This window comes from Lathyrus oleraceus, chromosome 3 (assembly GCF_024323335.1).
Source record: "Lathyrus oleraceus cultivar Zhongwan6 chromosome 3, CAAS_Psat_ZW6_1.0, whole genome shotgun sequence".
In the NCBI taxonomy this organism is placed as follows: domain Eukaryota; kingdom Viridiplantae; phylum Streptophyta; class Magnoliopsida; order Fabales; family Fabaceae; genus Lathyrus; species Lathyrus oleraceus.
This window is the reverse complement of record NC_066581.1, coordinates 277,173,049-277,187,546: the sequence shown is the minus strand read 5'-3', so window position 1 is coordinate 277,187,546 and position 14,498 is coordinate 277,173,049. Positions and strand designations below refer to the sequence as shown.

The 14,498-nt window shown below is 35.0% G+C and overlaps 1 protein-coding gene across 1 annotated transcript; it reads left to right on the top strand.

Annotated features, from left to right (window-relative positions):
* The first annotated feature begins 11,626 nt into the window (after window positions 1-11,626).
* LOC127126989 (F-box protein CPR1) lies at window positions 11,627-13,058 on the top strand. Its single transcript, XM_051056069.1, has one exon. It carries the CDS (start codon window positions 11,743-11,745, stop codon window positions 12,979-12,981), a length of 1,239 nt encoding a protein of 412 aa, XP_050912026.1. The 5' UTR covers window positions 11,627-11,742; the 3' UTR covers window positions 12,982-13,058.
* The last annotated feature ends 1,440 nt before the right edge of the window (window positions 13,059-14,498 follow it).

Genomic DNA, 14,498 nt, shown 5'->3' with positions numbered 1-14,498 from the left:
TAAGTGGTATGAATAATGGCAAATGAATAAAGGCTCAAAATTAAAGTGCATAAAAATAAATGGCTTGAAATTAAGTCTTAGTTGTTAGTTGATTAGAAGTTAGTATTGCTTTTTCTTTTGTTTTATTTAAGTCATTCTTTGGAGAACACTCAACCCACTTGTCACAAGCATGGATCCTTGAACCAATTCATCTTCCAAAGGAAGGAAAAAAGGCCAAGTTTCCACATAATACCATGAAAGATGGGAGACTTACAATCTCACTTACTAGAATGCTATTCCTTTTTGTGTCACAAATTTAGCGCTATGTTAAGCAATCGTAATTGGACTTATGTAGAAGTCACAACTATTCGAGGCGGGGCAATAGAGATTTTGGTGTTAATGCATGTTAGAGACATAGTATAATGATCTATGCTCCTAAAATATACCACACACAAAAAGAATATGCAAAAGAAAGTGGACCTGATCTCATCCATACTTATGTTGATTTTGCAATCAACTAGCCTTAGGATATAGAGATATCATAGGTCCATGACATGAATGAAGAGAGAATGGGATCAAGATGAAGAGGGAGGGGGAAATGGAACCGACACAAATTGGTCAAAGGATGACTTTTACCAAATTAAAATCATTCATTCATTTTGGGATATGAAATGTACATTTCATCAATCCCCTATATCCAATGATTTTAACTCAACAAAGTCAAATCAACCTTGACCAAGACCCAACAATATAAGTCAAACTCAACAAGTCAATATCAAATGCCCAACATAATTTAATTTGCATTTAAATAATTAAAATCAACTAAAATATGCATTAAATTAAATTATGGTTTATCAAATTCCTAAAACCTCATCAATACACCAAAGAAATGGCCATGAGATTTATCATAGGTCAAACAAGATCAAAGGACCTTGGAGAAAAAATTTCATCATTTTTGGAAACTTAAAACTATTTTTAAACAATTTAAAATATGCATAAGATAATGAAATTTGAAGTATCCCTTGAATTATTTGATCAATTTTTGAAGAATATTGTTGAAGAAGTTACACAAGATTCCCATATGAACTAGGGTTTCCAAGGCAAACCAATTCCAAACTCTTGATGATTTCTTGATAAAAATAAAATGTGAAGATCATGGGGATCCATATATGATACTTAGAGCCAATGTAGACCAATTATTGATTGATCCCCTTGTAATGAGGGTCTTAAACCCTAGATATGAGCTTGATGAATCAAAGGTGAGCACATGCCCTACCTATAAAAGAGTTAGTGCATACAAAGACATATCTTTGGTATTTTGGTTAGTAAAGATGATAGAATACAAAGTATGATACAATTAAATGGTGTTTGGTGATCTCTCCTAATGCAAACCCAATGCATGAGGGGTAAGGAGTATGCCAAGATGTGATCCCAATGCCAATACATATGATGAGATAGCATGAGGGATCTTAGGGTCAAAATTTGGGGTCTTACAAGTACCATGGATGAACTTTTGATCATCCATTAGTAGGTTTGATACAAGGAAGGTTCAAGCAACCCTAAACAATCCAACATCATGACAAGTGTACACTTCATTATCCCTAAGGTTCAAGACCTCATAAGTCTATGAAAAATCATCCAAATGACATGAAACAAAGAACCAATAAATATTATAGGTAAAAATAATAAGGGTCCATGTTGAAAATATTTTCAGAATAAATAAAATAAGTGGTGTAAAAAATAAAATAAAGTTGGAATAAAATAGGGTAAAAATAAACAAAACGAAAATGGAAAGAAACAAAAATAATGGAAATGCATACACTGGGGTTGAACCCCTGACCTTGGGGTCATGGGGGATCAACCCCCTCTCCCACTGGCCAAGCTCTCAGTTGTGAAATTAAACACGTTCAACAAAATAAATTATAAAAACAATAATTAAAATGGAAGTGCGCGCGTATCAACCAACCAGAGTGGGGCACAACATGTTTTTGAATTCAAAATTTCGCGTGAGGCAACAACTCAGAGTTGTCTTCAACCTCCAACCTCAAAAATTCAAACTTGAAAATACGAATTTTTAACCATATTTAAGCCATTGATTGGCTCTGAATGTGGAGTATTTTGCCACAAACCAGATGAACAACTTTGACCTAATCTAAAAATTAAATGCTTTATACAGGTTAATCAAAGCTAAAAGTTTGGGGTTAATGATCAAAGATGAATTTCAATTTGAATGGTAACTCGTTTGGATGATGGGGGTGAGTGGAACTACCTGATCGAAATCGATCTCATTGTGGAGTTACGATGACTTAGCTCAACTCAGGTGAGGCTCAAAGAAGGTGAGTGATGACTTGGGAAAGTTTGAGTGAAGTTCGAAGATGGATTTTGGACGGTTATTTGGGATTGAAATGCTTTGAAACTTATAAAACAAAAATATGTTTTGGTTGCTTCAGCTCGATTATGAAACATGGTTTCTTTGGCTTTGAAAGCTTATAAAATGAAAGGGAAACCTTCCCCTATTTATAGGGAAGGTGTTGGGATGGATTGGAGGTAAGAATGTGAAGGTTTGCTCAAAAAAGAGGAGTGGCTCGAAGCATGCTCAAAGTTGGACTTGGGGATACATGTGTGGTTGTGTTCTGACCTTGGTTGCATTCCAGATCACTTTGCTTTGGTCCTTAGCATTGATTAGTAACAGACAAAGGCAAAGGGATGCCTACTATGGATTTTACTTTTTTCCATTTTGGGAAAAATTAGAATTTGCACATGGGATCGGGTTTTGCAATTTGAGAAGTTTCGCTATCTAAGTTGACTTTCATTTGGTACTTGCAATGTTTTGTAATATGATATAGGTAAAATGAATCCAGATTAGAATGGTTTGGGAGCTTGGTGAATGAAATTGCAAAATCTGACCTGGGTATGTCTAGTTTGTGCATCAGGATGATCTTCTATGTTTGAACCAAGGCCAAATGAAATTGGCCTGTGCATTTTGTCCAAAACTTGTGTCAAATGTTCATTTCCATATCCTTGATTGAATTCAAAAAGAACTAGGTCAAAAGGAGTTATGGTTTGGAAATGGCAATATGGTAAAGTAGTGGTCTTGATCATGTTTTAGGGCATGATAGGCATGTTGGACCAGCTTGGCCAATGCAAAAGTTGAGGTCCTTCCTCAATGAATTGGGTATTTGACCTTGAAACAAAGTTGGGGAGGAACTTATTTAGGATATTTGGCTCAAATTGGAACTTAAAAAGCTTGTGATATGATAAGTTTATAGTCTTTGGAACTTGCCATAGGCCATTCTTGCCAAAATGTGACCAACCAACATGACTTAAAAATGTGATTTTGTGATTTCTTGATTTACAAGGCATAGTGATGGATGTTTCAAGTTCATATGATCATATAATTATGGGAAATGAGATTTGTGGCTATGTGGAGTGATGTTAGGTCAAGCTCATGGGTGGATCAAGTGCCTTGAAAGTTGAAAATCCATGACCAAGCCAAGTACTTGTAACATTGATTGAATGAATATTTAAATGATGGATTTTGATTGTAATGGGCATGAATTGATGTTTAATTAATGGTGGGGTGATTGGATGATTAAAAAATAAGCAAAGTCAATGGTCAAGGGATGCCCAAATTAGGGTTTCTTGAGCCATAAGTTTTGTCAAGAACCAAGGTCAGATGAATTAGGATTTGGTGATGCAAGGGTCATATTGAGATGTTTCTAAGGTGTGAGGCATGAACAAACTTTGGATTTTAGGGGTCCTCAATGAAATGGTCAAGATCCATGGTGAATCATGACTTGTGCAAGCCAAGGTGAGTCAAGAGTTAGGGTTAGGGTCCTTGGATGACCAGATGAATCTTAAGGCATCTTCAAACGAGACTCACCATCCAAATTGGGTTTGGAGAGTGAGTGAGATGACTTGAGTGATACTCCAAGATTTGCTGGATGCTTGAGGATGAAATTATGGTTAAGGTGGCTTGAGCATACCTCAACATGGTCAGAGGATCTTGAAGCTTCACAGATGAATCACATGCCTTGAGTTTGTGGATTATTGTGGATCATTAAGTACAAATGCATATGAGATGACATGTATGAGATATATGCTCATGGATTAGGGTTCAAGAAGGTGTTATAGAGGTAGGGTAAATTTGAGGGTATGACAAGTGTGTGACGCAACACTTTACTTCTATCTCCTTGAGATACCTCTTTTTATTTGTTCATCTCGGGGATTTCCACTTCATATCACCCTCGCGAGTTGGACTTGTCTGGATCATTGGAAGAGTCACCCTTCATATTGTAAGACCCCAATTTTGACCCTAAGATCCCTTATGTTATCTCATCATATGCATTAGCTTTTGGATCACACCTTGGCATCTTCCTTACCCCCTCATTCATTAGGTTTTCATTGGGAGAGATCACCAAGCACTTTTGATTTTATCATACTTTGTTTTTCATTATTTACTAACCAAAGTACCAAAAATATGTCAATGTATAGTTTGTTTTTTTTAGGTAGTGTCTATGCTCACCCATGCTATATCAAGCTCATATCTAAGGTTTGAGACCCTCAATGCAAGGAGTTCAATCAAGAAATGGTTCACATTGGTTTTAGGAATCATATGTGGATCCTCATGATATACACATGTCATTTTGATCAAGAAATCATCAAGAGTTTGGAGTTCGTTTGCCTTGGAAACCCGAATTCATCTGGGTATCTTGTGTGACTTCTTCAACAAGTTTCTCAAACATTTGATCAAATATTTCAAGGGATACTTAACACCACATCATATTATGCATATATTATCCTCCATGAGTCCCAAAAGTCAAGATAATATCAAGCTAGCAAGATGGTTCATGGTGGTTGACCAGAGAAAGTCAACTGGTCAAAACTGGGGTTCCCTAGATCCTATCTCCTACAATTTTTGTCATATGAAAATGTTTCCAAGATAAAAGTTACTCAAAATGGCATTCCAAACAACTTTAATGTTTATGTCAAGATCTAGTTTTGATTTTAAAGTCATTTTTTATGGTGAACAATTATAAGTCATTTTGTCTGAACCCTAGTTTGGAGGTCAACTTCCCAAGACCATAACTTGCTCAATTCGTATGAGATGAAAACCATTAAATTTCCATGATCAAATTCAACATGTCTACTTCAACTTTTATGCTTTTAGGAAGTTCAAATTCAACTTGCAAATGCATGTTCCAAGAGGAAACATTATAGGTCACTTTGGACCAATACCATTGAACAATTGATTTTCCTCAACTTATAAAATGCATAACTCCTTTATGCCAAATCCAAATGAGGTCAAATTTGTGACCAAATTGAAGAGGTTTTAAATAGATACAACTTTTATGAAGGAACTTTTTCCATTTGAAGTCCCTAGCAAAAGTTATTCAAGGTGGAAGAAGTGAACATTTTACTTGGGACTTAGAAAGTTTTCAAATATGTTTGATTTCCCAAACTTCCACCTAAAAATTCATCATGATCCAAGCTTCAAATGAAAAAGTGTTCAAAATGAAAGTTGTTCCCCTTGATCTCACCTTTCCAAAGAGTCTAAGATCATCCGATTTGGATCAAAATTGAAGGACTTGAACATGGGTGCAATGTGAGGTACCATTTGGAGGAATCTCATGATCCAATTCAATTCAACAATGCATGGCTTAATGCAACACCTTCAGCATGACATGTGCAGACTTTTGGACCTTTGCCAATGATTCTTTGGGATTTGTACACGCCCATGCAGCTCATGATGGAAGGTTGCTATTTTTTAACATTGAAAAGAAAGTGTGTAGAAATCAATTGCATTGGCTATAAATAGAAGCGCATTGTGATTAGAACTTCATCCACACCCTACCCAAGCTTTGCTAGACTGATCCAAACCCTCATTTCCATAGAATTTCTGAAGGTTTCTCTTGAAATTGAGCTTGAACTTCATCTTCTGTTCGGAAGTTCAAACTCCAGAAATTCACTTCCCTTTTCATCTCAATTGGCTTCTGCAAGTAAGAGGAAGAGAAAGCAAGTAAATCCAGATCAAGATCAAGTGAAATTGGATCAACTCGAAGGTGATTTTTCAGAAACTTCATATCTTCGATTCTTCCTCAATTCTTCACAATTCTTTGTGATTTTTGGTTGGCTGAATTCCTACCAATGTAGGCAACAAAGTTGAGTTGCTTTGAGGTCAAATCGAAGCAACTCAATTCCTGATCCTCAAAATTCAAATCCCTGTATCTTTTTACATACTTAGAATTGGAGAAAATTGAGGCCAAATTCGAGCTCCTGAGCATTTTTTCTTTAAATCCATGACTTTGTTTTTCAATTTGGTGATGGTTGATGATGGACTAGTCCGGTGAGGTCCACCAGAGAAGAAGACTGGAGCCCTAGCTCCGGTGATGTGTTGTCACACCTCTCAACCACAGGATCCATTCAAAATGTTTTAATCTTAGCCCTTGGTTATGATTACCATGCGTACAACGCATTTGACTTGATACATGGTGGAACGCGCATGTGTGGCCATCAGATCTGCCACCTCAATTAATGAGGCAGATCTGATGGCCCTTGATTTTCCATATTTTCCGACTTTTCATTTAATTGTGTTATTTTGATTAATTCATATTAATTTCATTTTTAATCCAAAAAATATGGGACTTTCACCTAAAATCTTTAAATATTTTCCTCTTCCATTTTATGAATTAAAATTATTTTCTGGATTAATTTTGATATTTTTCATGAATTAATTGTTTTTGTGCATATTTTAAATTGTTTAAAAATACTTCTGACTTTTCAAAAATCATGAAATTTTTTGTCTAAGGTCCTTTGACCTAGGATAAATCTCTTGGCCATTTCTTTGGTGTTTTGAAGAGGTTTTAGGTTTTTGACCAAATTTAATTTAATTTAAATGCATTTTTAATTTGATTTTTAATTGATTAATTATATAGAAATCATGTTGAGCCATTTTTATTGACTTGTGATGTTTGACTATATGTTTGGGCCTTGGTCAAGGTTGATTTGACTTTTGTTAAGTTAAAATAATTGGATTTAGGGGATTGATGAAATGTACATTTCATCTCCCAAAATGAATGAATGATTTTAATTTAATAAAATTCCTCTCATGACCAATTTGGGTTTCTCTCATCTCCCCTCCCTCTTCATCTTCTATCCCATTCTATCTTATCCCTTTCATTGACCAATGAAATCTCAAAATCCTAAGGCTAATTGGTTCATCAATAACCTTGTGTTAGATGAACCAATACAAGTATGGATGAGATAGGTCCATCTGTAAGAACAAAATTAGTTCTACAATAGAATTCCAGGATTTTGATGATAACAAAGGATGAAACCAAAAATGGCACCCTAACGAAAATTATTTAAGTGTGCAGGACTCTGAATAGCAACAAAGGAATATGATCGTTTTATCAGATACAAACTCTGATCAGATACAAAGTACTAGAAGATCAGAAGCATCTGAAGAAGAAGTGCGCTCTAGAAGTTCTGATTCTGAGCAAAACAAGACAGTAGAAAGAACCAGAAGCTCTAAACATCCACTGGACTTAGTTCTGATGATCTAGAAGACCATTACTCTTAGAAGCTCTGATGTAACCTCAACACAATCTCCTTCTGACATAGAAACTCCGAGATAACAAAGACTCTGATGAAGATTCTCCAAATCCAGAAAGAATAATGGAAAGAATTTCTTCAAATGGAAAGGAAGTATTTTTAGAAAGAAATTATTCAGGGAGAAAAATTGGTTATGGCAAGAAACACAGAAGTAATGACATTGAATGCTCATCAAAGGCCAATATTCTGTCATCACTCCAACGGTCCTTTCACCACTATATAAAGGACAGCCTACTTCAGTGAGAGAGACAACAACACACAGAAAATTCTTTACATTCTCTCTTAGTTTTTCACGAGTTGCTGCTCATACGTGAAAACACTTGCTTGATTATTCTGTTGTAATATTTGCTTACTCTTAGAAGCACTCTCCATTACAAATTTACTTTTCTGAATTGCTTTTGTTCCTCAAGTGACTCTGCGTAGTCTGTATACTTGGGAGGACTAAGAGATCACTCTCTTAGACATTTGGTTGTATTAATCTTTCAAGATTAGTGAATTAAGTCCTTTTTGAAGGCGAAATCACCTTGGCAGGGTGGACTGGAGTAGCTTTGTGTTATAAGCGAACCAGTATAAAATTCTGTGTGTTCTTACTTTTGAAAAAGCTTTTATTTTCTAAAATAATTCGAACCCCCCTTTCTTGTTTTTCTCACCTTCAGTTGGTATCAGAGCTTCGGCTCTGTTATTGATTTTCTAATCAAACACTTAACAGTGTAGAGAGATCCAGAACGAGAAAAACTATGGCCAACACCAATGAAAGAGACAGCTACAACGCTAAGCCTCCAGTCTTTGATGGAGAGAAATTCGATTACTGGAAAGATAGAATTGAAAGTTTCTTTCTGGGCTATGATGCTGATCTCTGGGACATTGTCACAGTTGGATACAAACCTCCTGTAATAGATGCTGGAGTTGCCGTCCCCAGAAGTAAAATGACAGATGGTCAGAAGCGCGAAGTTTGCATCCTCCAAAAGTGCTTTTTCTATCATCAGCATTATCGGCTCAATCTGCATCACAATATCCTGTAAGCAAGAAGTTTGCATTATGAGAATACAATATTCCAGAGTCACTAGTTCCATTGATATACTTCAGGATCCTTTTCACTTGAGTAATATGACTCATTTTGGGTTCAGACTGATATCTAGCACAAACTCCTACAACAAATGTCATGTCAAGTCTGTTAGCTGTAAGATACAACGGGCTACCAATCATACTCCTATATAGACGTTGATCCACATTTACACCTTTTTCATCTTTAGTCAGTTTCAAGTGAGTTGGTGCAGGTGTACTTTTATGACTAGCATTTTCCATGCCAAACTTGTTTACTATGCTCTTGGCGTACTTTCTTTGAGAGATGAAGATAATGCCAGAGGGACTTCTTCAACATTTTTAGGTGCAAACTCCGAAACAAAGAAAGCATTTGAAATCACATCTCTAGATCTAGTGGTGACCCATTCATTAAGGTTTCCAATAATGAGATCTATTGGATGATATTTCTGAATTCTGATGGAGGAACCTTTGTTGACTTGGTGGTTGTCTGGTTCAATGCCTCTTGATTCACTGTCTAACTCAATAACTTCCAATATGTGTTTGTCTCATCTCCCCTATCTTCAATACAAGTATTTATGAACATGAATATATTCTCCAGCTCCTTTTCCAATATGCAAAACTTCATCTAACACATCAGATCCCTTGTTCATCATTCTTACAGTCTTTGTCATGTTATCAAGTTTGAAGTCAACAATATCACCTCATTTTGAAGATAAGAGATGGTGAATTGAAATTCTTCTTTTTCAGCCTATAGTTGAGATATAATTTTCTTATGTTTTTCTCCCAACTGACACGCTTATTCACTTCTGATGCAAAGCTCTCTATAGGATGCAACCAATTCTTCATAGGATAATTCTTCATCACACGAATCTTCATATATGTCACTAATACCCAATTCAAAGGTTCGGAGAGGCCCAATAAGTTCATCTAATTTCACGGTGCTGATGTCTTAAGCTTCTTTAATTGTTGTGACCTTCATGTCAAAAAAATTAGATAGAGACCTGAGAATTTTTCTCACCAACTTTTCTTCTGACATCTTTTCTCCCAGGCCACTAGATGAAATAACTATTTCAAGAATACTCATGTGAAAATCATGAATATTCTCATCATCTTTCATCTTTAGATTCTGAAATCTGGTAGTGAGAAGCTAAAGTATGGACATTTTCACTTTGGATGTGCCTTCATGAGTAGTTCTAAGGAACTCCCAAGCTTCTTTAGCTACAATACAAGTATTTATGAATATGAATATAATTTTGTCAACCCCATTGAATAGGGAATTCAAAGCTTTGGAGTTTCCAAGAGACAGTTCATATTCTTCCTTAGACCAGTCCTCTTCATGCTTCATATCAGTAGTAGCCTTCCCATCTTTGTCATTCACTACAAGATGTTCTCATCCCTTGATGACAAATTTCCATGTCTTGTTATCCATGGATTTTAAGAATGCCACCATCCTTGCCTTCCAATAGTCATAGTTGGATCCATCTAAGATGGTGGGTCTGTTGATAAATCCTCCTTCCTTGTCCATGGGATCAGAAAGTATCTTCCCCGAATCTCACCCAGAAATAGAGCAGGATGCCTGCTTTGATACCAATTGAAATTCTGGTAAGCAGATCCCAAATATCATACACGATGTCACGACACCAGGGTCAACACATTATCACACCACAAACAAATTACGATTTAAATAACTATATGACAAGACATAACATAATCAGTTGTTAACTCAGTTCGGTGAAATGTCACCTACATATGGGGGCTACCAAGCCAGGAAAGAAATCCATTATCACAGAATTAGTTTGAAGTCCTGAACAACCTCAGGTTTTACAGACTTCTCACGTAATCTTTACCCGTGGATGTTTCTATCTAAGACACTCCTAGATATGAGACCCTTCTCACTTCCATTCAACCTTACAACAACTTACAACTGAGAAACACAATCCACTCTTACTTAAAAGCTTCAGAGGGATTGTTAGTTACAACTCAATAAACCAGGTCCAATTCAAGTAACGAGCAGATACTCGAATGGCTCACACAAAGCACAAACACGAAACCCTAATTTAGACAATATTTTGCACTGCTTCATTGCCTTCTTAGGTTTAGAACCTCTTTATATATAGCAGTGGAAAGATGGGTGTGTGTATTCCCCCTATAGGAGTAGGGAGACTCAGAGGCCTTAGTAGGTTTATAACATGATATGGTGGTTAGGGTTTTCCCACAACAAAGAGAAGCCATGTACATAGATGTTTTGAGGTAGTTTTGGAGTCCTTTTCACATGAGATGAGAGGCTATGTAGATGACCGATGATGCTTGGCAACAAGCATATGGTTTTCCTCAGTCATGTGCTAAGACCTTAGTAAGTGTTATGCTCTTGTAGGTTAAAAGAATGATATATCCTCTCCCCTGGGAGGGAAGAGTATTTAAATAGGCCCTTTGGACCTAGAGTTTTCTTGGAAAGGGTCATTGTCCACTCAATGAATGGTGGACCGTTGAATCCCTATTTCTAATGGAGACGTGGGTCAGCTCATCACCCTAACTTCCTCTCTGCCCAAGATATATTTTATCCAATGTTTCCAATGACGGGGCGACAGGAAAACTATGGGAAGAGGCGATACCTCCCTTTGGGCGACATTCTATTTCCGTCTCTTCTAGGGCACTCTAAAGGCATCTCCCAAGGAGAGTCCCTTTGAAATTATAACATAACAAATAGTGATCTTAGAGTGTCAAACGAGTTGAGACATCAAGTTATACATACCTATATTAAAAGGTACTTTTGGCAATTTAAAAATGTGTGTTTAAAGAAAATTAAATTTTAATTTTTTTTTGAATTTCTTATCAATTATTATAATATATCTTTAAAAAAATTGGCATATAATTTAATTAAAATACACTAAATGAAATATCTTTTGAGTTTCTTCTTAATCACGCAAACATATCTAGTAAAAAGATATATTTTGAGTTGCTTAACAATTAAGGTAGCATTTGTATTTTAAAAAATTTAATTAATAAATAGTAAAATCATCTTATAAGTTCAATGAATGTAGTCGTTTTCTCTCTCTAAAAAGTGTAAATAAATTGGACTAAGTTTTCTTAGATCTGAAAACAAAGATGATTACAATGGAAAACAAAACTCTGAAGTCTCTAGAGATGGAACACAATTTAGCTGTGGGAATTAAGAAGGTTAGTATTGACATACCTACTGATCTTTCTTTCTCCATAATTTCAAAATTATCTGTAAAAACTTTGAAGCGTTTTGAATGTGTTTGTAAATCATGGACCGTCTTATTTCAAAACTCTTATTTCATGAGCTTGTTTTGCAAAAACCTCTATAATCATTCTTACTATGATTATACATCTCTTCTCCTACACCTACATCATAAAACGACTTCGATTGATGTGTTATATTCTCTATCTGATGAGCAATTTGAGAATAATATCAAATTAAATTGGCCAAATCCATTTCAAATGGATGACCTTGAATTTGAAATTTTGGGATCTCGTAGCATTAATGGGGTTCTCTGTCTAATCAGTTACTCCAAGACAAGTACAAGACTTGTATTGTGGAACCCTGCTACCCAAGAATTCAAGGTTATTCCTACTAGCTTTCGTGAGTCTGTACCGTATATGGATATTGAAATTACTCGATATGGTTTTGGTTATGATTCTGTTAGAGAGGACTATAAGGTGATTCGACAAATAATGTATAATCCAAATAGCGATAGTGAAAGTGACATTGAGGATTTTCCATTTGAAGATATATATTACCAACTCTTTTGGGAGATATATAGTCTACAAAGTAACTCTTGGAAGAAACTTGACTCTGATATCCCTCATAATTATATAGATCAAGGGTTGTGTATTGATGGAATGTGTCACTGGTGGGGTGAAGAAGGCTATGATAATGAAAATTATGATGAGGAATACCTACTATCATTTGACCTAAGTGAGGAGGTATTTCATATAACACCCATACCCGATGATAAAAAATTTAGATCTATACTTCATTGGGAAGACTTAGTAGTATTAAATGGTTGCATTGCTTTAATCTCAGATCACATTAAGAACTACCCAAGTGATGATATTTTTCACATATCAATTTTGGGTGAAGTTGGGGTGAAAGAATCATGGATTAAATTGTATACAGTTTGGCCTTTTCCTTACATTGAGCATCCTATTGGAGTTGGAAAGAATGGGTATATATTCTTGATAGAGCATAATGGAAAATTAGTTTGTTTTAATGTAAACACTAATATGGTTGAGGAGCTCGGTAATGTAGGACATGGATTTGAAGGTAGGACAATAATTTATGAAAGAAGTATTGTTCCAATTGGAGGTATGAATACATAAAAAATCGTCTATACACCCATGTTTTATGGTTGTAATTTGTAAGAATTTTATATTATAAATAATATTGTCTTGCAACACTTTATTATTATTATTTTTATTTTTATTATTATTATAATTATCAAGTATAAGAGAATTCAAGGAACCATTTGATCCTATGAATATTGTTTCTACATATTTATTTCTTTGTTCTACTCTTTTTTCTATTTGCATGATAGCTTTTATATTTAAGTTGATATAATAAAAAATCACACAAAATATTTATTTGTTGTCAAAATTTATCTTTTATATAAAATGGAACACAATTATTTTTGTAATATTATATAAATTTTGCGATGTTTTAGAAATCTCTTGGTATGTGGAAAGTGTTTCGTTAGGACATGAACATTTTGAATTTCAATTTTTCTCCTCATAAGTCAAACATTGTGTCAGTTCCCTCTATTAAGGTTAAAATTAATGCATAGTATTTTGTGTCAACAGAAATTTGTAAGTGGTAAGTGAATATTAATAACCCACAAATATTGTAATCACAAAATCAATTATACATGTTATTAGGTTACGGAAGAAATAATTGTAAAATGTAGGTCTCGCATAGCGCGATTGGGTTGATTGTGTAATGATTATAAAACTAACTATACTAAAATAAGAATTGAAATATTCAATGAGAGAGAAAATTATGTCATGCCTTTGAATATTTTGTCACTTTCCTATGTTTAATCCTTGCTTGAACCTTTATTATTCCTCTTAAGTTGTGGCTATCTTACAAAATAGATATGAACGATTTCATCACGACATTACCATCTTGGTTATATCCATTACCCTAATAACTCGGACGAACTTGCAAGAAACTTTACCGTACGTAAAATATCTAATGTCCCGAATGAATATATCATATCTCCAGCAATCATAAACAAGCACCACAATCTTATTTGATTTTGCTATGAAAATATACATATGTTCTCATTGCTTTGTAGATTGATTATACCAATGTCATAGAAAAAGGAAAGCATTAAGCACAAAAAGATTGAATAATTAAGATGTTCATTTACACATAGCAAAATATAGTGGATCACATGGTTCACGTTGTTAGGGAAAATTCATCTACAAGGAACCTAATTAAGGGGAACTAGACATCCATCCTTTGGGGATTCATGGATATTTCTATAAAAACTGAAAGACGTAGATCAATGTGCATAAAAGTACAACCATATGTGATGATCAAATGCTCACAATGATGATAATCCCGTAGAAGATCCATTTGAACTTTTGATGACAACAATGATGATTAAAGTAAGGGGAAATAAATTTTGACTCTCTTATGATGGCGACCTAACTAGAGATACATCTCATGCCTCATAACCAAAAAGAGACTCAAGATTAAATTTCTTATATGATCGATGTATCTGGAAAAAGTCTTGGAAGCCTCAAAGTAATGAAAGAGAGGAAGTGTGAAAGATTACCAGGATGTGTCTGTCCGAGTCACTAGATTTTTGTAAAAGTAAGGAAGTAACTTCTAGGTT

Excerpts from the sequence above, each read along its gene's own strand:
- LOC127126989 (XM_051056069.1), top strand. The coding sequence starts at position 11,743 with ATGATTACAATGGAAAACAAAACTCTGAAGTCTCTAGAGATGGAACAC.